General features: G+C 44.4%; 1 protein-coding gene and 1 pseudogene across 2 annotated transcripts in view; one reads left to right on the top strand and one right to left on the bottom strand.

The window, feature by feature from the left end:
* The window catches only part of LOC310794297 (protein tweety homolog 3-like), a 48156-nt gene extending 31974 nt beyond the window's left edge, over positions 1-16182 (top strand). Inside the window, exons 5-15 of the mRNA XM_083656277.1 lie at positions 657-877; positions 1124-1219; positions 2438-2510; positions 2631-2706; positions 5057-5112; positions 5439-5531; positions 8702-8794; positions 10194-10330; positions 12311-12484; positions 13657-13732; positions 15911-16182. Coding sequence (XP_083512403.1) covers positions 657-877; positions 1124-1219; positions 2438-2510; positions 2631-2706; positions 5057-5112; positions 5439-5531; positions 8702-8794; positions 10194-10330; positions 12311-12484; positions 13657-13732; positions 15911-16045 — 1230 coding nt within the window. The 3' untranslated portion in view covers positions 16046-16182. The remainder of the gene's footprint in view (positions 1-656; positions 878-1123; positions 1220-2437; positions 2511-2630; positions 2707-5056; positions 5113-5438; positions 5532-8701; positions 8795-10193; positions 10331-12310; positions 12485-13656; positions 13733-15910) is intronic.
* Positions 16183-21285: 5103 nt separating this feature from the next.
* LOC310793534 (beta-1,3-N-acetylglucosaminyltransferase lunatic fringe-like) overlaps positions 21286-25000 on the bottom strand; it is a 13447-nt pseudogene continuing 9732 nt past the window's right edge. The window contains exon 8 of the transcript XR_014553951.1: positions 21286-23028. The product of XR_014553951.1 is annotated as a beta-1,3-N-acetylglucosaminyltransferase lunatic fringe-like (transcript). The remainder of the gene's footprint in view (positions 23029-25000) is intronic.

Raw genomic sequence — 25000 nt, 5'->3', positions numbered from 1 at the left:
ATGTGTGTGTTTTCCCTGAGTGGGTGTAGTCGTGTACTGTGTGCATGTGTGTGTTTTCCCTGAGTGGGTGTAGTGTACTGTGTGCATGTGTGTGTTTTCCCTGAGTGGGTGTAGTCGTGTACTGTGTGCATGTGTGTGTTTTCCCTGAGTGGGTGTAGTCGTGTACTGTGTGCATGTGTGTGTTTTCCCTGAGTGGGTGTAGTGTACTGTGTGCATGTGTGTGTTTTCCCTGAGTGGGTGTAGTCGTGTACTGTGTGCATGTGTGTGTTTTCCCTGAGTGGGTGTAGTCGTGTACTGTGTGCATGTGTGTGTTTTCCCTGAGTGGGTGTAGTCGTGTACAGTGTGCATGTGTGTGTTTTCCCTGAGTGGGTGTAGTCGTGTACAGTGTGCATGTGTGTGTTTTCCCTGAGTGGGTGTAGTGTACTGTGTGCATGTGTGTGTTTTCCCTGAGTGGGTGTAGTGTACTGTGTGCATGTGTGTGTTTTCCCTGAGTGGGTGTAGTGTACTGTGTGCATGTGTGTGTTTTCCCTGAGTGGGTGTAGTGTACTGTGTGCATGTGTGTGTTTTCCTGCGGTATTTCTACATGCAATCCAAAAGAGGTATTCATTGTGACAGTAGGTTTGGTTGACGAGTCTGAGCTGTGTTTTTGGGGGCAGGTGTCGGACAGTGCTCTAGCCTTAAACCAGACAGTGGAGGAGGGCCTGGTCCAGTTGGAGACGGTGTACCAGGAGCAGACGGACTACGTGTCCATTGTCCAGAAGCTGCAGGGTCAGCTGGACGAGCTGGTGAGGCTGATGCAGGACGTTCCCTTCTGGTCCAATACTGACATCTCCCTGGAGGACTTGGCCCGCAAGACAGAGACCTTCGACTGGTACAGGTCAGTACTCTGTAGTCATATTCATTTAATTACACAAGGAGTTGAGTCTGATGGTTCAGCACGGGGTCTATTTTTGCAACAGATTAGTTACTTCTGCAGACTGATAACAATTACATACACTTGTATTTGCATTTTTTTTTTGCATTGCAGATTACATTATTTGCCTGATCATGCCGAAGACTGGTCTCTTCAGAGGTCTTTGGAAACATATATTATATTGTATGTTGCATTGTGTCATATTCACAGGTGGTTGGGGTACCTGGCTCTGCTGCTGTTTGACGTCCTAATTTGTCTTCTGGTGCTCTTTGGCCTGATACGCAACTCCAGAGGCACTCTGATTGGGTAGGTCACCTCGTTAATACCTCTAAAATAGTGTCCTCTAGAGCAGGGGTGGGCAGCTATTTTTCATGGGGGGCCACATGAGAAACCCAGATTGTCGCCGGGGGCCGAACAAATATTGTCATGCCGTAACCCATGGATGGGCAACTTTGATGATAGAGAGGGCCACAAAAAATGTCCTCGCTACCAGGTTTTGCTGAGGGCCGAACGGCGCCAGCGCGAAAAATTTGGGGCATTTGAAGTCAGGTTTAGAGGAATAACTCATTTTAAATTAACAGTTGTGATGTCATTATTCAGTCTTAACCACGAATATTTGATCCTTTTCCCACTCACTCCTATGTCACCACCTGCTCTCAGGGCTTGAAATTAACATTAAAGTTACCAGCCAATTAGAATTTCCACTAGCCAAAACGTTTTTCTTGAAATAAACCAGAATATGAGTGGGTTAATTTAAGCATAAGTATCAGTAAGTGGCCCGGGATTCTCAAAGCCTGTGTTGAGGGTCACACAAACAAAAATGCACTCTTGAAGCTAAATAAATCCAAAACCAATGAGTTAATTATTTAAATTTCTACTTTAATGTAGCCTTTTAGTCATAAAGATTATTGAAAGATATTCCATATTCCAGACTGAAATGCTATAACAGAAGTGGAGTATTGGACAGAATGACATGAACATTTGGACACTTATTCAGCGGGTATCTTGCATGTTGCATTCAGGTGCACTGTAGTTTTTGTTTATTTTTTATTTTTTTATTTTTTTGCAATCCCATGTGTCCTCTAGAGAGAGAGTGGCGTCAGCGGAGGACCAAAATGCGAGACTCATTAGCCAATGAACAGCCAGGAATGGGTCTCGCGCTACTTTTGCATGCTAAAATAAAGCTGATAATGTACAATTTGATTCAAGGGAGAAAAAAAAACGTTCAAAGTACAACACAAACTGTCTATTTTGCTGCAACTCGACAGCGCTGCTTAATCCAGGACCTTACTTCCTGGAACTCTTGAGAGTAAAAAAAACTGGTCCATTGGAGTGAATGGAGATGTCGCGACTCTTCTGACACGGCTCTGCTCTAAAATCACTGTGATTGGATGGGTCAGATCATCTGGATGGGTCAGATCATCTGGCATGGTCAAAGAAGACACACTGTATCTGTTTAGACTGTGTAAGTGTATGTGTCATGTTGCTGTCAGTGTGTGTTGACGATGTGTCTGTCCTCTTCAGCGTGTGTCTGCTGGGAGTTCTGACTCTGGTAATCAGCTGGGGGTCTCTGGGCCTGGAACTGGCTGTCGCTGCGGTAAGTGTAACCATGGCAACATCGCCCGAGCTGTCTGCCTCGACAATGATGTCATCTTTTTCCCACTGCCGGAGTGCGTGTGGATGTTCATGTGGTCCGATGTGTCATGTTTGCTTACAGACGTCCAGCGATTTCTGCGTGTCCCCCGACACCTACATCACCACGGTAACCAAGGAAAACGCTGTCATCGACCAAGGTATGCGGACAAGACGACAAGCCAACCAACTAAACTGGCCTTTTCAATGTTTTTGCCCTATAGAGACACAAACATACAAGATTTAAGAAGGGCTGAATTTGGTCTCAATTATAGAAATGAGGGAGAGAGCACACAGAAAGATACCGTAGTATAAATAATACTAGATAATACTATCTAGCCCAGTTTCTATACTGACAGCTGAACCTCGACCACGACACACTCCTTCTATTTAGATGTGTGTGGGACTGTGCCTGTCCCAGATGCAGGATACAGATTCACATCTTTCACATCAGCACATCTTTGCCTTTTCACTTTAGATCATTATATCTTTCATATCCTCCTTACCTCTCAATGTATCCTTTCATATCCTCCTTACCTCTCAATGTATCCTTTCATATCCTCCTTACCTCTCAATGTATCCTTTCATATCCTCATTACCTCTCAATGTATCCTTTCATATCCTCCTTACCTCTCAATGTATCCTTTCATATCCTCCTTACCTCTCAATGTATCCTTTCATATCCTCCTTACCTCTCAATGTATCCTTTCATATCCTCCTAACCTCTTAATGTATCCTTTCATATCCTCCTTACCTCTCAATGTATCCTTTCATATCCTCCTTACCTCTGAATGTATCCTTTCATATCCTCCTTACCTCTGAATGTATCCTTTCATATCCTCCTAACCTCTCAATGTATCCTTTCATATCCTCATTACCTCTCAATGTATCCTTTCATATCCTCCTTACCTCTCAATGTATCCTTTCATATCCTCCTAACCTCTCAATGTATCCTTTCATATCCTCATTACCTCTCAATGTATCCTTTCATATCCTCCTTACCTCTCAATGTATCCTTTCATATCCTCCTTACCTCTCAATGTATCCTTTCATATCCTCCTTACCTCTCAATGTATCCTTTCATATCCTCATTACCTCTCAATGTATCCTTTCATATCCTCCTTACCTCTCAATGTATCCTTTCATATCCTCCTTACCTCTCAATGTATCCTTTCATATCCTCCTTACCTCTCAATGTATCCTTTCATATCCTCCTAACCTCTTAATGTATCCTTTCATATCCTCATTACCTCTCAATGTATCCTTTCATATCCTCCTTACCTCTCAATGTATCCTTTCATATCCTCCTTACCTCTCAATGTATCCTTTCATATCCTCCTTACCTCTCAATGTATCCTTTCATATCCTCCTAACCTCTTAATGTATCCTTTCATATCCTCCTTACCTCTCAATGTATCCTTTCATATCCTCCTTACCTCTGAATGTATCCTTTCATATCCTCCTTACCTCTGAATGTATCCTTTCATATCCTCCTTACCTCTGAATGTATCCTTTCATATCCTCCTTACCTCTCAATGTATCCTTTCATATCCTCATTACCTCTGAATGTATCCTTTCATATCCTCCTAACCTCTCAATGTATCCTTTCATATCCTCCTTACCTCTCAATGTATCCTTTCATATCCTCATTACCTCTCAATGTATCCTTTCATATCCTCCTTACCTCTCAATGTATCCTTTCATATCCTCCTTACCTCTCAATGTATCCTTTCATATCCTCCTTACCTCTCAATGTATCCTTTCATATCCTCCTTACCTCTCAATGTATCCTTTCATATCCTCATTACCTCTCAATGTATCCTTTCATATCCTCATTACCTCTCAATGTATCCTTTCATATCCTCCTAACCTCTCAATGTATCCTTTCATATCCTCCTAACCTCTCAATGTATCCTTTCATATCCTCCTTACCTCTCAATGTATCCTTTCATATCCTCCTTACCTCTTAATGTATCCTTTCATATCCTCATTACCTCTCAATGTATCCTTTCATATCCTCATTACCTCTCAATGTATCCTTTCATATCCTCCTTACCTCTCAATGTATCCTTTCATATCCTCCTTACCTCTCAATGTATCCTTCCTCCCCTCCTCCCCCTCCATTCCCTCTTTGCACTCATCTAATCACTTCTATCTTTCAGTCTGTTGTGTATCAGTTGTTTCCGCTCTATCTGTCTGCTGTAGAGCCCAGATGCTGCCTCTAACACGCACGCACGAATGTACACACACACACACACACACACACACACACACACACACTCACACACACACATACACACACACACGCACACACGCACACACACACACACACCCATGCCTCAGTAATGCTGGTAATAAGCCTCCGCAGAGACATCCGCAGCTTAGAAAGTCTGTATGCAGTCAGTATCTCTGTCTAGCTGTGTTCAGTATTGTTTGCCCTTCGTCATTGTATTGCAAAATGCATGCATGTATTATTATTCCACTGATGTGTTTTTATTGGTATGTTCGCAGATATCTTGCAGTATTACCTGAGGTGCAGCAGTGGCCAAATTAACCCCTTCCAGCAGGTACTTTGGCCTCTCAGGTGTTGTTAGAAAATCAGTAGTTCTTTAGTTTAGTTTGACTTTGATGAAAGCCCACTTGTTTCTTTACTTTCGTTGAAGGTGTTTCCTTCTGCTTCCTTTCATTTGAGGTGTTTTATGTGATTTAAGCCATAAGCATTTGAGTAATCTAATAAGATACTACTATACTACCACGTGTGTGTGTGTGTGTGTGTGTGTGTGTGTGTGTGTGTGTGTGTGTGTGTGTGTGTGTGTGTGTGTGTGTGTGTGTGTGTGTGTGTGTGTGTGTGCATGCTTGCATGCGTGCGTGCATGTGTGTGTGTGTTTCGCAGAGGCTGTCAGGGAGCCACAAAGCATTGGTGGAGATGCAGGATGATGTGGCAGAGCTACTGAGATCAGCGACCCGTGATTATCCCAACACCAAGGTGTGTGTGTGTGTGTGTGTGTGTGTGTGTGTGTGAGTGTGTGTGTGTGTGTGTGTGCAAAGTTGTGTACATGTTCGGGAGGGGAACTGGTAAAGAGATAGCGTGATCCTGCCGCGCGCAATGTCCTGCCAGTGAAACTCCTCGCTGTCAGGTGAAAAGAAGCGACTGGCGACTGCACATGTATCGGAAGAAGCATGTGCTAGTCTACAACTCTCCCCAGATCGGCAGAGGGGGCGGAGCAATGACCAGGACCGCAGGGGGAATTGTCCAAGTACAGTTGGGGAGAAAACGGGGTGAAGTCTGGGGCTAGTTAAAAAAAGATGGACAGTTCTAAAAGTGCCGGCATGCAGTTGTTTATTTGGTATGTGTGGACGCATGAGTGGGCGTGTCTCTATTATTGTATGTAACCTTTGGTTTGTGTGTAGGGGGCGTGTCTTTATTATTGTATGTAACCTTTGCTTTGTGTGTAGGGGGCGTGTCTCTATTATTGTATGTAACCTTTGCTTTGTGTGTAGGGGGCGTGTCTCTATTATTGTATGTAACCTTTGGTTTGTGTGTAGGGGGCGTGTCTCTATTATTGTATGTAACCTTTGCTTTGTGTGTAGGGGGCGTGTCTCTATTATTGTATGTAACCTTTGCTTTGTGTGTAGGGGGCGTGTCTTTATTATTGTATGTAACCTTTGGTTTGTGTGTAGGGGGCGTGTCTTTATTATTGTATGTAACCTTTGCTTTGTGTGTAGGGGGCGTGTCTTTATTATTGTATGTAACCTTTGCTTTGTGTGTAGGGGGCGTGTCTTTATTATTGTATGTAACCTTTGGTTTGTGTGTAGGGGGCGTGTCTCTATTATTGTATGTAACCTTTGCTTTGTGTGTAGGGGGCGTGTCTTTATTATTGTATGTAACCTTTGGTTTGTGTGTAGGGGGCGTGTCTCTATTATTGTATGTAACCTTTGGTTTGTGTGTAGGGGGCGTGTCTCTATTATTGTATGTAACCTTTGCTTTGTGTGTAGGGGGCGTGTCTTTATTATTGTATGTAACCTTTGCTTTGTGTGTAGGGGGCGTGTCTTTATTATTGTATGTAACCTTTGCTTTGTGTGTAGGGGGCGTGTCTCTATTATTGTATGTAACCTTTGGTTTGTGTGTAGGGGGCGTGTCTTTATTATTGTATGTAACCTTTGGTTTGTGTGTAGGGGGCGTGTCTCTATTATTGTATGTAACCTTTGGTTTGTGTGTAGGGGGCGTGTCTCTATTATTGTATGTAACCTTTGCTTTGTGTGTAGGGGGCGTGTCTCTATTATTGTATGTAACCTTTGCTTTGTGTGTAGGGGGCGTGTCTTTATTATTGTATGTAACCTTTGCTTTGTGTGTAGGGGGCGTGTCTCTATTATTGTATGTAACCTTTGGTTTGTGTGTAGGGGGCGTGTCTCTATTATTGTATGTAACCTTTGCTTTGTGTGTAGGGGGCGTGTCTCTATTATTGTATGTAACCTTTGCTTTGTGTGTAGGGGGCGTGTCTTTATTATTGTATGTAACCTTTGCTTTGTGTGTAGGGGGCGTGTCTTTATTATTGTATGTAACCTTTGGTTTGTGTGTAGGGGGCGTGTCTCTATTATTGTATGTAACCTTTGCTTTGTGTGTAGGGGGCGTGTCTCTATTATTGTATGTAACCTTTGCTTTGTGTGTAGGGGGCGTGTCTTTATTATTGTATGTAACCTTTGGTTTGTGTGTAGGGGGCGTGTCTCTATTATTGTATGTAACCTTTGGTTTGTGTGTAGGGGGCGTGTCTCTATTATTGTATGTAACCTTTGCTTTGTGTGTAGGGGGCGTGTCTTTATTATTGTATGTAACCTTTGCTTTGTGTGTAGGGGGCGTGTCTTTATTATTGTATGTAACCTTTGGTTTGTGTGTAGGGGGCGTGTCTCTATTATTGTATGTAACCTTTGGTTTGTTTGTAGGGGGCGTGTCTTTATTATTGTATGTAACCTTTGGTTTGTGTGTAGGGGGCGTGTCTCTATTATTGTATGTAACCTTTGCTTTGTGTGTAGGGGGCGTGTCTTTATTATTGTATGTAACCTTTGCTTTGTGTGTAGGGGGCGTGTCTCTATTATTGTATGTAACCTTTGCTTTGTGTGTAGGGGGCGTGTCTTTATTATTGTATGTAACCTTTGCTTTGTGTGTAGGGGGCGTGTCTTTATTATTGTATGTAACCTTTGGTTTGTGTGTAGGGGGCGTGTCTCTATTATTGTATGTAACCTTTGGTTTGTTTGTAGGGGGCGTGTCTTTATTATTGTATGTAACCTTTGGTTTGTGTGTAGGGGGCGTGTCTCTATTATTGTATGTAACCTTTGCTTTGTGTGTAGGGGGCGTGTCTTTATTATTGTATGTAACCTTTGCTTTGTGTGTAGGGGGCGTGTCTTTATTATTGTATGTAACCTTTGGTTTGTGTGTAGGGGGCGTGTCTCTATTATTGTATGTAACCTTTGGTTTGTTTGTAGGGGGCGTGTCTTTATTATTGTATGTAACCTTTGCTTTGTGTGTAGGGGGCGTGTCTTTATTATTGTATGTAACCTTTGCTTTGTGTGTAGGGGGCGTGTCTCTATTATTGTATGTAACCTTTGCTTTGTGTGTAGGGGGCGTGTCTCTATTATTGTATGTAACCTTTGGTTTGTTTGTAGGGGGCGTGTCTCTATTATTGTATGTAACCTTTGGTTTGTTTGTAGGGGGCGTGTCTCTATTATTGTATGTAACCTTTGGTTTGTTTGTAGGGGGCGTGTCTCTATTATTGTATGTAACCTTTGCTTTGTGTGTAGGGGGCGTGTCTCTATTATTGTATGTAACCTTTGCTTTGTGTGTAGGGGGCGTGTCTCTATTATTGTATGTAACCTTTGCTTTGTGTGTAGGGGGCGTGTCTCTATTATTGTATGTAACCTTTGGTTTGTTTGTAGGGGGCGTGTCTCTATTATTGTATGTAACCTTTGGTTTGTGTGTAGGGGGCGTGTCTCTATTATTGTATGTAACCTTTGGTTTGTTTGTAGGGGGCGTGTCTCTATTATTGTATGTAACCTTTGGTTTGTTTGTAGGGGGCGTGTCTCTATTATTGTATGTAACCTTTGGTTTGTTTGTAGGGGGCGTGTCTCTATTGTTGTATGTAACCTTTGGTTTGTTTGTAGGGGAGTCTGGAGCAAATCCAGTCTGTGTTGAATTCCACTGAGGTTGGTCTTCACCAGCTCACCGCTCTGGTTGACTGTCGTAGCCTACACATGGTGAGTCTGTGAGGAAGTGGGAAAGTTCTCAAATCCCTACACCTAGACCAGGGGTGGGCAACTATTTTTCATGGGGGGCCACATGAGAAACCCAGATTGTTGCCGGGGGCCGAACAAATATTGTCATGCCGTAACCCATGGATGGGTAACTTTGATGATAGAGAGGGCCACAAAAAATGTCCTCGCTACCAGGTTTTGCTGAGGGCCGAACGGTGCCAGCGTGAAAAATTTGGTGCATTTGAAGCCACGTTTAGAGGAATAACTCATTTTAAATTCAATGTATTGTCATTATTCAGTCTTAGAGAAGGAGCCAGCACTCAGAAAGTCCTTTTGAGGGTTTTTATTCCTGTTGCACCACAACGTACGCGTTTCAGCGATAGCCTTCGACGCTGACGAAGGCTATCGCTGAAACGCGTACGTTGTGGTGCAACAGGAATAAAAACCCTCAAAAGGACTTTCTGAGTGCTGGCTCCTTCTCTATTGCTTCAAGAAACTCTTGTGCCGTGCACCTAAGACTTTAAATTATCCGGTGAGTGTGCGGGCTGATAGCTCTCCAGCTATATATCTGCTTCGATTATTCAGTCTTAACCACCAATATTTCATCCTTTTCTCACTCACTCCTATGTCACCACCTGCTCTCAGGGCTTGAAATTAACTTTTTTGACCACCTGCCAATATGGCTGCTAGATTTTAAAGTTACCAGCCAATTAGAATTTCCACTAGTCAAAATGTTTTTCTTGAAATAAATCAGAATATGAGTGGGTTAATTTAAGCAAAAGTATCAGTAAGTGGCCCGGGATGATCAAAGCCTGTGTTGAGGGTCACACGAACAAAAATGCAGTCTTGAAGCTAAATAAATCCAAAACCAATGAGTTAATTATTTAAATTTCTAATTCAATGTAGCCTTTTAGTCATAAAGATTATTGAAAGATATTCCATATTCCAGACTGAAATGCTATAACAGAAGTGGAGTATTGGCCAGAATGACATGAACATTTGGACACTTATTCAGCGAGTATCTTGCATGTTGCGTTCAGGTGCACTGTGTAAAAAAAAAAAAAAAAAAAAAAAACGTTTTTTTGTTGTTGTTGTTGCAATTCCATCGCGGGCCACACAGGTGGCCGTAGTTTGCCCATGTATGACCTAGACTGTCTTAACAGCTCTCCTCTCTCTCTCTCTCCCTCCCTCCCTCTCTCTCTCTCTCTCTCTCTCTCCCTCCCTCCCTCCCTCTCTCTCTCTCTCTCTCTCTCCCTCCCTCTCTCTCTCCCTCTCCCTCCCTCTCTCTCTCTCTCTCTCTCTCTCCCTCCCTCCCTCTCTCTCTCTCTCCCTCCCTCTCTCTCTCCCTCCCTCCCTCCCTCCCTCTCTCCCTCTCTCTCTCTCTCTCTCTCTCTCTCTGCAGGACTACGTCCAGGCGTTGACAGGACTGTGTTATGACGGGGTCGAGGGGCTCATCTACCTGGTCCTCTTCTCCTTTGTCACGGCTCTCATGTTCTCCTCCATTGTGTGCAGTGTGCCTCACACATGGCCTAGCAAAAGGTAACACACACACACACACACACACACACACACACACACACACACACACACACACACACACACACACAACAAGCATTCCCATTCCCACACTGTTAACAGCTAACCTGTTATTAGTTCTAACCCCTTCACCCGTTAACTGAAGCCAGCGGATGGCCTGGTTCACCTTCAGAGCCCCAGACGGACCACGCATAAAGAAAGCATGCATGCCATTGTTTTCAGTGTGTTGTGCCTCTCAAGCTGTTGTACCTAGTCATGCGTCTTCCTCGCTGTCTATTCTTCCACCCAGTAAGTCTGCTTCATTTGATTGTTCTCCATTGAGCTCTGCCAGTCTGCTTGATTGTCTCCATGTTTGTTCCACTCTGTTCCTTGTTTTTCTTTTCTCTACCGTGGACCTGGAGCACCGGTGTTGCGTTAGATTGTGTATCACCATGTTTTTCTGTGCCCCACTTCCTCCTTCTGTTCCTTCCCTCCCCTCGCTGTCCTGATTTGGAAATATTTTGGGCTTCAGCGATCGATGGTGGACATTGATGAAAATGAATGGTTAGCTGTGCATCGATAAAGATGTTTATAGCCCCATGGTTTTAATGGGCATTGACACTATTGACTAGTTTTTTAACTTGTTTTCTCTGCCTTTCACATTCAAATAACCAAAATAAGCCTGTGGGCTATTTGTCTTTTGGTAAAATCAGCTGTCATCTGTGTCTGCTCTGAATAGATAATAAACATAGTTGTCGACCTAATGGATTTGAGTTATGAAACACAGCTGTCTCGTAGTGTTGCCTTATGCTTATTGGTTGGTGATTTGCCAGCAATACCACTGCATGGTAAAGCAGGCATCAACCATTCGCCCATAATGACGCCCTAGTTTCCTGAACACAACAGGGCTAACTGCTCTTGGGGTGGGTTGCTTATTAGGGCCGACTGCTGTTGGCACCTGAATCTGTGTGATAGGCCACATAGCAACAACTTCATGCTCAACTCCGTTCTAGTTGGCCATCTGGTGGCCAAGTAGAGGCAGTGACTTCAACTCTGCCTAGGCTCTCTTTATGGAGCATCTGTTTAAATATTCTTCATACAGCGGCTTTCCTCTTCCTTGGAATCGTACAGACCTGTGTGACTTGGTTAGTAAGCAAGCAATGCAGTTAATAATATACACAGCCCAGTAATAACTAAGAAGAAAATATGATTTATTTATTTTTTACCAACAGGGTCTATATTTATTCATGCGTATCTAATGGCTGACCCATATACTGTATAAGCCTGTACATTTCTGCAGCCGGAGATCCTACTTCCAAATCAGCGCATATCTTCTCTGATGCCTCATTTATTTTACGTTGCTGGCCGTTTTACATTTTTGACCATTTCTGTCTGAAAATGGTTTGCCAACCAACCCCGCCATTTGATCTTCTTTCCCCCCCCCGAACATTTTTGCTTTAGTTTTCATGGAGCACTCAGAAATGCATGAATCAGATCAAAGTAAATGGATTTTGGGAGATTTGATTGCTGTTTTGGTCATCTTCAAGTGGGAAGTGGGAAGTGGTTACCAAGAGCAAAACCTCTTATATCAGTAGAGGATGACTGCATGTGAGTGCATGTTTCTACCTATCAAAGGGGAAATAGGGTCTATCTTTATACAATGCAATCATATGTAACCGCAAACAGCAACACAAATTATAAAGCTTCGTGGGTCTTCTTTGCAGCAATCTTCGAGACCTTCCTGTACCGTTTAACAGACTTCACTTGTGTTTTGTAGATAAAAGCTGCCCAGTTTTTTTCCACCCTGTTCAGCTGCTTTTGAGGGCTGGAGGCATGACCTTACATGACCTTTGACATTACGGGGATCCCCTCTCCTAACCTCCTCTTCTTCAACCACTTGTTTACACTCTGTTGTCTCTCTCGGATCTCCCTCCCCTCTACCCCACCCTCTCCTGTCCGCCGCGCCCGCGCCCCGCCCTCCCCCCTGGCCCTGACCGATCCAAGGACGGAGGAGGAAGACGCAGAGGAGGAGTCGGGCGCCTCGCGGGGCGGGGTGCACGATAACCTGTACCGCGTTCACATGCCCAGCCTCTACAGCTGTGGCTCCAGCTACGGTAGCGAAGCTAGCCTGCCCGCTACGGCCCACACTGTCAGCAATGCCCCCGTCACTGAATACATGTGAGTTAGCACCCACCGGCTAGCTAGCTAACTGCTAGCAGGAACAATAACACTGCCTGCCCTAGGTAGCTAGTGCTTGCCCTCTATGACTCCAACTATCAGCCATGCTGATATGCACTGCCTGCCATATGATAGTAGGTTAGCATAGCTAGCTGTCTGCTATATATGGCTCGCATGATGTGAGTCCTTTGTGACACACTGTCAGCAATATCTGTCACTGTGAGTGAGTAGCCTTCACTAGCTTTCCCTTTCGATGTTGATAGAAAAATAGCTACCCGCTGCTGTCAGCAAACCTGCCTGTTTCAGCCCACGCTGTCAGCAATACCCCACTACAAAAAGGGTCGAGTTTGCGCTTGCCAAAGCATAAGTTAGACATTTCACCCTGCTTGCTACTACTGTTTGCCACAGGACAAAAATTGTTTGTCTTTTGTTTATATCAAGCATACCTGGGCAAACATACATTTGACTCATTTTGCCACAAATTTTGCACAAATATTTTCACATTAATAATATAAATGACCTGTTCTTTCAGTTTTTTCAGTTATTCACAATGTATGACTAAGGATTTGCCTATGTCCGATTGTTACGTCTATGATTAGTCACTCTCGTGGCTAAAGATAACAGAGATCCATATAGAACCAGCTATTTTTTGGCTTCCTGTTAAGCTGTGCTTGCTACCTGCATGTGGAAAAGTCCATGTTAAGAATGCTTTATGTTTTAAAAGTTTCTTTTTGAGTTTGTGAGTTTTTAATCAGTAATAGAGTTTGGAAACTTCAGTATCGTAATTTCACCACACATTTCCAAACTATACTTAAACTAAAAAAAACAAGATTACAAAATCAGGGTCCCATGGTGAGACTAAATATCTTGCTGCTTGCTGTACATGTTTAAGAAAGAGAATGCTCATTCCGTTTGACTGTGGCATCGCTGATCAACTACCGGCTACTAGATCACAAACTGAAGTCCCTCACTTGTGCACACTGTAAAAAACTGCGGGTCAGAATAGTAAATATAAAGAATCCTAAATTTGGCTGAAGTATTATGATATAATGCGAGGTCATTTGCTAGAGATAATACGCTGCGATGGACCACAGATCAGCTTCATTCTGACACTGCTCTGCCACCAGGGGGCAGCGGCACCACATGCAGTAACCTCTTATTCTATAATGCAGGAGCCAGAACGCAAACTTTCAGAACCCCCGGTGTGAGAACACCCCCCTGATTGGCAGGGAGTCCCCTCCACCCTCTGTAAGTGCACACTTTCTAGATCACTCTCTCCCTCAGCTATTCTCCAATACCCACACTATAGCTAGAAACCATTCAAAACCTCCAAACCTAAGAGCATCCACAGAGATGGTATTTCGTCATGAAAGAAGCATGGTGATAAATATACTATAGTGTTTTTATGATGTTTATAGCATGCTAGTGTGGATATTGGAAGGTAGACCCCCCTATCCCTACAGCACACCACCACTGCAAGTGTCCTCTCTGCTCATCCTAGAAGGGAGCATTATTGCACGCCTCTATGAAGGTCATTTTGGCAGCCTGGGATCAAGGGAATGTTTGGAAGAAGCCTGTTAGAAGCAGGATTTGTGCTCGCACCCAAAAGAGAAGTTTGACTTTCTCACAGTTGGATTACAGCTTCATTGTTGGCTCGGTCTAGTGAGTGTCCTCCACACTTTGGGCGTCCTCTATTTCTGATGTAAAAACTCTGGTTGGTTTCACTGTGCTCATGTCGGTGCAGTGTGAGGAGAAGTTACAAGTGAGTTATGCCAGCACAGAGAGAGAGACAGCTTGAGAGACACTTTGAATCTCGACTTGGAATCTTGTCCTTCAAGTGCAAAAACAAAAAGATATAGCTCTGCCGGTCTTGAGGGTGACTAAAGCGCACCTGTCCAGCAGTAGTTTGAGCCGTGTGAGAGAGAGAGAGGGGTTAAGGTCACAAACAGATCGACTTTTCGGGCTTTGATCGGGGGGCTGCTGATCTTGGGGCGCTTCAGCTGAGCCCGTAGCTGTGGTGGATGTTGTCCTGTATTTTGGGGCTATATATAGTATTGTGGACTGACACGAAACGTAGCAGGCGACAAATTTAGCATCCTTCATGCTAAGTACAACTTTCTGGATGTTTTCCTTGCTCCACGTGAGTGGTGTCCTGAGGTCAAGCTCCATTTTTGTCAACTGTGGCCCCCAGGAAACTCCAGCCCAAACCTCTATAGTCCCCCCCCCCCCCCCCCCCCCTGTCCCCATAGTGTGTCTATATGTGTGTACTTTCTGCTCAGAGTGCATGTGTCCCCTGTATCTGTGCCCCTTCACCCTTCACCATATACAGTAACAGGAGCACATTTTCCCCCACCTCCTCCTCCGATCTGTAGCCATAGGAGCTACCGAATGGCAGCCAGTTTTCATTCTTACGTAGGTTGTCGTCGACTGGGCCGGCATCTTCTGCCAGAGTGTTTGGCGCTCTTGGTGTTCTTCAGTGATGTGGTGGAAACCAGAAGAAGCCTCCATCAGTAACTAGCTAGCTCCTCACAAGAGACCACTAACTCATACCAGGCTAACCTCCTACATCAGAACTAGACCACTAACTACTACAGAACACTGACAAACGGACCACATCTCCTAATTTACAATAACATCATCAAGAGCTAATCAGCTGTCATAGTGACTGTTTTAATTAATCAACCCCCCGGCTGTCCAAATGACTGCTCCAACTATTTCTGCTGTTCCTGTTTGTGTCTGCCTCACATCACATGTTGTCACCGTGTCTGTCTGTCTGTGTGTGTGTGTGTGTGTGTGTGTGTCTGTGTCTGTCTGTCTGTCTGCCTGTCTGTCTGTCCGTCCATCTGTCAGTCTGTCTGTCTGTCTGCCTGTCTGTCTGTCTGTTTGTCTGTGTGTGTGTGCGTGTGCGTGTGTGTGTGTGTGTGTCTGTCTGTTTGTCTGTGTGTGTGTGTGTCTGTCTGTCTGTCTGCCTGTCTGTCTGTTTGTGTGTGTGTGTGTGTGTGTGTGTGTGTGTGTGTGTCTGTCTGTCTGTCTGTCTGTCTGTCTGTCTGTCGTAATTGCAGGCATTCCCATTTGTTAATCTAATGCACATAATCTTAATCTATTATGCACATAATCTTAAACCATTTCTACCCTAATCCTGTTTCATTCAACTCTTTAGTGCTAATAAGAAATGATCATAATCCAAAGGTTGTTTCTTTCTTTCTTTCTTTCTTTCTTTCTTTCTTTCTTTCTTTCTTTCTTTCTTTCTTTCTTTCTTTCTTTCTTTCTTTCTTTCTTTCTTTCTTTCTCTCTTTCTTTCTTTCTTTTCTTTCTTTCCTGTCTCTATTTCATCCTGTTTGCTGCCCTCATTGCGATATATATTCCTCTGGTTGTCTCTCCCCACTTTGTTACCTATCCCTTCCGCTCTCCTCCTCTCCTGTTCAGTACACCTCCAGTATGAGAGCCAAGTACCTGGCCACCAGCCGACCGGACCAGAATCGGCGCTCCGTTCCCAATGACCAGCTGGACCCGGCCAGCCGGCCTCACCCCACTGCCCGACCACAGTCCTCAGTCCACTAGAGACCACAGCCACACCAGTCCACCCAGTACTGCCTGAATCCAGTTCTCACAGCCAACAAGACCCAAGTCAGAAGAACCCAGCGGAGCTGAGCAACTCGAGAACCAAACGGACTCCGCTTCGCCAGTGGTCCACTAGTTTAGAACCATTAACTCATCTGAATTCACCGCAAACCGGTTCACCAGAAACCACACAGCACACCAGGACTCATCAACCAAACACCTCTTAAGATCTTCAACTTCTCTTCTCACTCATAACGATCTGAAGAAAAGAAAAGCTGATGCTAGATCACTATTTCTGCTGTCACACTGGCACAGACCTGTTCAACGCAGCGCTGGCGTGACAGATCCCGCCCCCTAATCCCACACTTCATGGTAACGAATTAAAAAGCGCCTTGGCACCTTCTCCACAGTTATGGATTGCTCTGCTGACACCTCCACTGGCTTCTGTATACAGTGTTGCCAGATTGGGCGGTTTTCTGCCAATTGGGCTGTTTTGGAAACCATCACCTGTATCTGGCAACACTTTCTGTATACTGCCCTCCAGTGGAGACTTCACGCACTGAACACACTCAAACCACTAAATTCCCTGACCCTGGATAATTAAATTCAAACCACACACAACCATACACACACACACACACACACACACTGTACAGAACTGTAAATAGTGAACATCTTGATTTCATGGAAAGTAGACTGTTGAATCATTACTGGTAACATGGTGCTGTGCTTAGTGTTTATTATGGAAATTGTTGCTGTATCTCACATACATGCACACACACACACACTCACACACACACACACACACACACACACACACCGCACAAATAGGCAGTGTAAGTAAACATGTCCGCCTGTATAATAAGCCAGTGAATCAGAAAGCCATGTTTAGACAACAGCCAGTCTCTGTCAGAAACGGTCAGAGATCAGATAGGAACTGTTCCACCACATCTACATTCTCTTGAACTAAACAATGTTGTCTAACTAAGACTTATAACTTGAATTGTGAGCGCCCTAGAATTGTGTTCACGTCTCTCTGTATTTCTCTGCGTGCACATATGCGCGTTAATTAATGCATTTTTTTTTAAATGAGCCAGGTATCCTGATGTGGAATAAGTGTTGGATGTTGAGCATTGCAGCAGCGTTATGGGGTTGTGCTTGTGAAGGAACGGAGAGAAAGGAGGAACGTTGGATGGCTCAAACCTGTGCCAAATAACTCTGAATAATTGGGGACGCCTGGATCTCTCTCCTACTGCCTCCAGACGTCTCCACAAGGGAAGAACTTGTACTGTAAATAGCAAATGGACTGGGCGAGGCACTTTAAACGCCAGAGACGAACAGAAATGGGACGCGACTCGTCCAGTGTGCCGGGTGCTATGTTAAACTGCTCAGCCAATCACGGTCCCGGAAGGATCAGGACTGAGGAGAGACGTTTTTCTCTCTCTCTCTCTCTTCGTTCAGGGATGTGATCAGGAGGGGAAAACAAAACTTCCGTTATTACTGAATGGGAGCTGTGTCCAAAATCCTGACAAATCATATCCCTGATTATTACGTTATACAAAAAGGTTCTCTGTTCTAGAAACGAGGACAGCGGCACGTTTTTCTTCTGTTTTTGTCAAGCTGTTATTAGGGATTTGATCCCGCGACCAACTGTAATATCCTGTTTCTGTCCCTTCTTCTATACTGTTCTTCCGTGCTGCTCTGCTCTTCTTTTGCGCGTCTCAAATGGTGACCTCCATTTGCCCCCTTTAGGAAGGGGAATGGGGGCGGGCTCAAGAGGTCAGGGTTCAAAGAGCCATGACCTTTTTGCAAACCAGTGTTTTTGTCTTTTTTTTCCCCCCCTTTTTTCTCTCTGGTGTTTTAATTTCCCCCCAGAAGCACAAATGCTCTTCACGGTGACTTTGGGAGATGGAACAAGGGAACACACACACGCACACACACACTGATGACGCTGTAAGCGGTGTGTGTGTGTGTGCGCGCGTACTGCGGGGACACTGCCAGTGGTCCCCGTCCCTCCCCTCTCGACTCTGTACAGTGTATAAAACTCTAGTTGTGAATCCGTGTGTTGACATCACTGCAGTGTGATTGGCTCTCAGTGTTAACTGTGTAAGTACAGTGATCAGTGTGTCTTGACTGGCGGCAAGCAAGGGCTCGGGCCCTCTAGTGTTATCTACCCTGAATCATTCCTACACGCCCGCATAGCATGCCTTCACAAACACACACACACTTACACACACTCCTTATGAAGTCCATCTTACCCCACTACTCCATTGTCCTGTTTGCATACACATCTGGAACACCCTCTCACAGCTGTGATGTTACGCCAACATCCATTTGCATTATGGGCGATGTAGTCCGAGGAATGTCTAGCGAAGGGGAAATTTGAAACAGTACTCATGTGAGGGAGCAGAGCCCTAACATTCATCAGACACCTGTCAGCCCTGTACAGCGTTTCCATATTTTATCGTTCTTAATCAATGACCACTTCTCGTAAAAGCGAGACAATCTTACCCTGTGTGATTCTACTAGAATGAAACGCCCATGTCATGCTAACAACGCTACCTATGCTGTGGTACTTTGCAGCGCGTTTTGCACCGTCGATGCAAGAGATGAAAATATCTGTGGGACTAGTCACTGATTAATGGCCTTTCATGATGTTTTTAAACTCGTATTACACTTCATATCACAGCATATTTTTTATTTGTCTTTGTCTTGTAAAAAAATAAAACTTTAAAGATAAACCAATAGCTAGCTGTTTTTGTAGGAGAATAAAGGCAAGAGCGGTGTTTTTCCTCTTATTAATGGTGAATGACTCTGCCTTGCATTGCAATGTTTGAATAAAACGGTATTCCAGTGTCGTCTGCACACCTGACTCAAAATGGTATTTGGATTCCTCCTGTGCAAAGCTTTCTGTGATTTGACCCGGTGTGTCTCATTGGAAAAGAGAGTCAAGTCAAATTCCTTGTGAGAGTCAATCTTGTGTGTGTGGTATTTGCAGGACTTCAAATACAGTTCTATCCAGGTGTGATAGACATCTGATGTTTTTTCTATGGCTGTTTTTATTTTCTGATGGTTTAAACTAAGATATTAACGATGTACATGTCAAAACTGTGGTAACGATATTCAGCCTGGAATAAATGTTTTAAAAAAAGAAATTAAAGCAACTTTAACTTACTGATATAGATTGAGGGTTCTTTGTAATCTTGTAATCACTGTGTGTGTGTGTGTGTGTGTTGTGTGAGAGAGAGACAGAAGGGGAGTGATGATTGAGCAAGCACATGAGTGACTTTCAGATCGTCTTTCCTTGGTGTAATTGGTCTGTGGTTGGTTTAGTGCACCAACATTTTTGAGGAAGCACAAATTGACATATAGGCTAAATCAATAGATCCTATTAGCTTAGATTTTACCTACTATAATAAGGTGGCCATGACTGATGAGATCACAGTTGCTCAAGTGATATCACTTATGACATCACAATTGCTCTAGTGACATCACTGATCGGCTCGAGCCAGAAAAACTCCGGTTGAGCGTGCAAAGCATGAGTTTGGTCAAACCCAAAAAAGGTGCACCCATGGCACATCCTCTCCAGAGTCTCCACCATAGTTAGCACGTGAAGCGTGCAGATTTCTACTAATATATAAAAGAGACAGTATCACAGATAAAGCCATAGATGGATGAGCTGAACCTGCCAGGTTGGCAATAGCTGAAATTAGGACGCAACTGTCCTGATGTGAAGGACGTAGAAGTCGTCAATGACCTGATCATCGGTCAGTTTGAAAACCTGAATCTGGAAATTAACATTCATAAAGTCCTGAAATTCCATAATGCTGACATATTTGTTTCGTAGTTTTAATGGCCATATGTCTCAGAGAACTTCATTTGGTCCCTTGTCACCACGTGTTTGACTACATCATGGACTTATATTGATCCAAACTGTTACCTCTTGATTCATGCCAATCAATTATCTGTACAAGCCTCATCAGCAGCACCATCATCATCCCTGAACTGGAGTGGGGGTATGATGGATTAGGAAAGAATACCTCCATTAATCTGGACTAATCCACAGTAGTTTAGGGTGAGAACTTTGAGTGTTTAGTCTGCAGTTTTAACCCTGCTGTTAAATCCATCCCATGTGTGTTACTGCAGCTGTTGGATATAAACATCATGTTGGGAAATCACATGTGTGTTTTGTTGTTTTTATATCACTTCTGGAAGCTGTTACTTTTTTCATGCATCTGGCTCATAGCAGCTCTACTGGGTTTCTTAAACTTGTGAAAACAGCCATGGTAATCAAACAAATCGGAATTACATATTGGACTTCTTTCAAAACAAAAACAAATGAACAGAATATTGAAGCCAAAATCCAATCAAGAACACCAGTCTACACCCTCTGCCCTATCGTTCACATCACAACATTGGGGAAGAGGGAGGCTGGCTTAACAATGTGTCTACACCACAATTAGATTAATACACGCAAAGACTAAAACAGGAATACTAGCATGACTTCTTATTGAAAATAAAAAATAGCTAAATAAATCTGTAAATAGATCATGTATTGCAACACACATGAATTGTAGTTGCATTTCTCAGTTTCTCTCTAACCATAATAGCCTTCACATCAACAAAGACACAACCCTCTCCCATCCTTTGCAATAACACCTGGAAGCAGCAGATGGCGGTGTTGTGTTGTGTGGCGGTCCCACAGACAGCAAGTCTAATTAGAACGGCTTCACTGTAACTAGCTTCTCCCTGCGGTCCTCTCAGCTTGAGAGCTTCACAGTTGGAGAGTCACTCACTCACACACACACACACACACACACACACACACACACACACACACACACACACACACACACACACACACACACACACACACACACACGTGCATGCAGTCAGTTAATCTTTTGGGTTCTGCCTTTGTCTCTCCAGGGTCTTGTGTCTGGCTGTATCAGATAAGAGGGGCTGTTGTTTTAGCGTGGGTGGGTGGTGGGATTTTGCAGGGTGGGGTGGGGGTGCATGGGTTTGGGTGGGGGGTCTCTGGACCCAGGAACCCAACAGCTCATAAATAAGGTTGGAGGTGGAAGGTCAGAGGGCGTCCTGCACAGCCCCCCATTCAAATCCCCCAAAGTATTGGAGTACACATTCTCCTAAAGTTTACACAGATCGTTAAATTTCTCCCCACAAAACAACCCATGCCAACAGATAGAGAATGTAATAGCTGTAATAATAACATATACTTATTTTATTACTTCAATAATTGCTATACACAGTCCAGATACTGGAGAGGAGCAGTGGTTCACCATAGACATTCATTTAAAGAGGGGCAGAATTTAAAGGGTTACTTTGCCAATTTTCACCCAGCTTTGTATCAGTTAGTAGCTTAACGGTATATGCAAATGAACAATGTTTACCTTCCATCCATGTTGCCTGTTAGGGGAGCTGCCTGCAGCTTGCTGGCACAATCTACGTGTTTTACTCATTTGGAGAAGATTCTGCAAGCCACTTTCTGCATCTCGCTGCAGGCGACATGGAGGCAATGTAAACATTGCTCATTTGCATAATACTACCGACATTGTAATGATACAAAGCTGGTTGAAATCGGGAGAATCGCCCTTCAAGTTAAAAAAAACTTTGGCTTCTAAATACAATACACAGTTAAATTGAGACACAGTTGCCACAACTGATTCAAATGTTATCATCATAGAATCCGACCCAACATGAGTCATTTCTCAATAAAACACCATATGGGATATCTTTCTGTTACGCCGCTGTAACATTTTTTTTAAAGCAGTTTAAATTAGCTCATTATCATCATCATAATAATCCGCCGATTTATATTAAAAACAAAAAGAAAACAAAAAAACAAGTTGTGACCACTGAAAAAACAGGTTTCTTGAAGGATATTTCTTAGCGGATGCCTTCTGAGCTCTGGATGAGATCTGAATATCTGTCTCTGCAGCATGTTGTCTTTTATGATAACGATGAACTGCCGTGTGCAGAAATAAAACGGCAAAGTGCTTGGTCGTGGTAATACGCCTCAGAGAAGGGTTACCGGTAAAGGATAATACTGAACGCTGACAAAATAAAACTTGTAAAATGGTACTTCTTCGTCTGGAGTCTGGAGCAATGGCAACCGACCAATGACTTGGTGAACATGGGGCCGGACACTGGAATGTATAGGGACAGCGGAGGTGTGAGAAAAAGACACATGCACAAGCAGCACAACACAAAGTGAGGCTTGTAAATGTGTGGAGTGCACGAGGACATGCTAAAAAAAAGCAATAAGGTCAATCTAACAATAAGAGACTGAGAAACAGAGGTGTAACAGCAACAATGTACAATCTGATGTGTTTTTCAATGGACATAACGTTGCCCGGGTTATTCTGCCATGCATGCATCTCCTCTGTCTTCACTGTCTCCAATGCAATCAACGTGGGATATTAAAAGAAGATGGACTGCTGTTTAAATAAAAACAACATAGACGTAGGTGGTAGAAAGGGCTGTGGGATGGGGTAATAAAACTTCATTCAAAATCAATGTCACTCCTCTCTTTTTGTTGCTGCAATTTTTGACCCTTTGACACCCAGCAACAATTCATAGGGTCAGGGGTTCAAGTGTCGAGTGCGACCGAATCAACCAATCAAACGCTATTTCTTCCTTAACGGCCAGTCACGTGACCTCGAAAGCGGCATTGAGACAATGTGAGGAAAACAACATTCAACGTCCAAATGCGGCGGGCTTCTTCAGCACTGGGCAGAGAGGGGGAGAGAGAGAGCTTGGAATCCATCTCTCTGTTGCCCTGGAGCATTGCCTCCTCCAGAGAGAGAGCAAGGAGTCTAGTCGAGATGTTTGCCGTGTTCTTCCTTCTCCTCCATCAGTACCCGTCCATTCGTTCATCCCCGTCTCTGGACTGAGGTTAAAGTCTCTGGAGGCTGGGGCACCAAGGAGTGTCTGGGTACAGCAGACAATGGACAGACCTGAACCTGAGAAACACCAGGAAATGGGGGTCAACAATGCCTGGAAATGGCCTACTGGGGATTTCAAAATAAGAACATGAAAACGCACGCACGCACGCACGCACGCATGCACACACACACACACACACACACACACACATGCAAGCACGCGCACACGCACAATAAACAAAGCCAGGAAGCTTGTCATGGTAGTAAAACATACAAAACGTGAACCTTACATAAAGCACAATTGTAGCCCACGCGTTTGTGACATAAATCGTAGTAGTGAAACTTGTGCCTGTGTGTCAGATATGAGCGAGCAGCGTTGTGCCTGTGTGTCAGATATGAGCGAGCAGCTTGTGCCTGTGTGTCAGATATGAACGAGCAGCTTGTGCCTGTGTGTCAGATATGAACGAGCAGCTTGTGCCTGTGTGTCAGATATGAACGAGCAGCTTGTGTCTGTGTGTCAGATATGAGCGAGCATATCTGACACACAGACACATATCTGCCTGTGTGTCAGATATGAGCGAGCAGCTTGTGCCTGTGTGTCAGATATGAGCGAGCAGCTTGTGTCTGTGTGTCAGATATGAGCGAGCAGCTTGTGTCTGTGTGTCAGATATGAACGAGCAGCTTGTGCCTGTGTGTCAGATATGAACGAGCAGCTTGTGCCTGTGTGTCAGATATGAACGAGCAGCTTGTGCCTGTGTGTCAGATATGAACGAGCAGCTTGTGCCTGTGTGTCAGATATGAACGAGCAGCTTGTGCCTGTGTGTCAGATATGAGCGAGCAGCTTGTGCCTGTGTGTCAGATATGAATGAGCAGCTTGTGCCTGTGTGTCAGATATGAGCGAGCAGCTTGTGTCTGTGTGTCAGATATGAGCGAGCAGCTTGTGCCTGTGTGTCAGATATGAGCGAGCAGCTTGTGCCTGTGTGTCAGATATGAGCGAGCAGCTTGTGCCTGTGTGTCAGATATGAGCGAGCAGCTTGTGCCTGTGTGTCAGATATGAACGAGCAGCTTGTGCCTGTGTGTCAGATATGAACGAGCAGCTTGTGCCTGTGTGTCAGATATGAGCGAGCAGCTTGTGTCTGTGTGTCAGATATGAGCGAGCAGCTTGTGCCTGTGTGTCAGATATGAACGAGCAGCTTGTGCCTGTGTGTCAGATATGAGCGAGCAGCTTGTGCCTGTGTGTCAGATATGAACGAGCAGCTTGTGTCTGTGTGTCAGATATGAGCGAGCAGCTTGTGCCTGGGTGTCAGATATGAGCGAGCAGCTTGTGCCTGGGTGTCAGATATGAGCGAGCAGCTTGTGCCTGTGTGTCAGATATGAACGAGCAGCTTGTGCCTGGGTGTCAGATATGAGCGAGCAGCTTGTGCCTGGGTGTCAGATATGAGCGAGCAGCTTGTGCCTGTGTGTCAGATATGAGCGAGCAGCTTGTGCCTGTGTGTCAGATATGAGCAGAGCAGCTTGTGTCTGTGTGTCAGATATGAACGAGCAGCTTGTGTCTGTGTGTCAGATATGAACGAGCAGCTTGTGTCTGTGTGTCAGATATGAACGAGCAGCTTGTGCCTGTGTGTCAGATATGAGCGAGCAGCTTGTGCCTGTGTGTCAGATATGAACGAGCAGCTTGTGCCTGTGTGTCAGATATGAGCAGAGCAGCTTGTGCCTGTGTGTCAGATATGAGCGAGCAGCTTGTGCCTGTGTGTCAGATATGAGGAACCGGCCTGAGATGGATGGCCTGAGCCTCGTTGCTTTGACCTCACTGGTCACCAGGTCATCTGAGAAGCTTGTGTAGAAAGACCCGTGTGTTTATGGTCGGTCATAACAGTCTCCCTATAGGACCAAGAGGGTGGAAGGTCGAAATGTGGCGCTACTCGGCTTTCAGTAAAAGCATCCGGATGGTTGAAGAACACACGTGGTGGGGCTCTTTGTTGCATTTCTTCTACTTGTAATATGCAGCCATATATTATTTTAGTCCACATTAGGGCCATGGACTCCCACT

The sequence above is a fragment of the Poromitra crassiceps genome, assembly GCF_964638095.1.
Source record: "Poromitra crassiceps genome assembly, chromosome: 19".
Lineage (NCBI taxonomy): Eukaryota > Metazoa > Chordata > Actinopteri > Beryciformes > Melamphaidae > Poromitra > Poromitra crassiceps.
The sequence above is the reverse complement of the archived record's forward strand: the minus strand, read 5'-3'. Positions and strand labels throughout refer to the sequence as shown.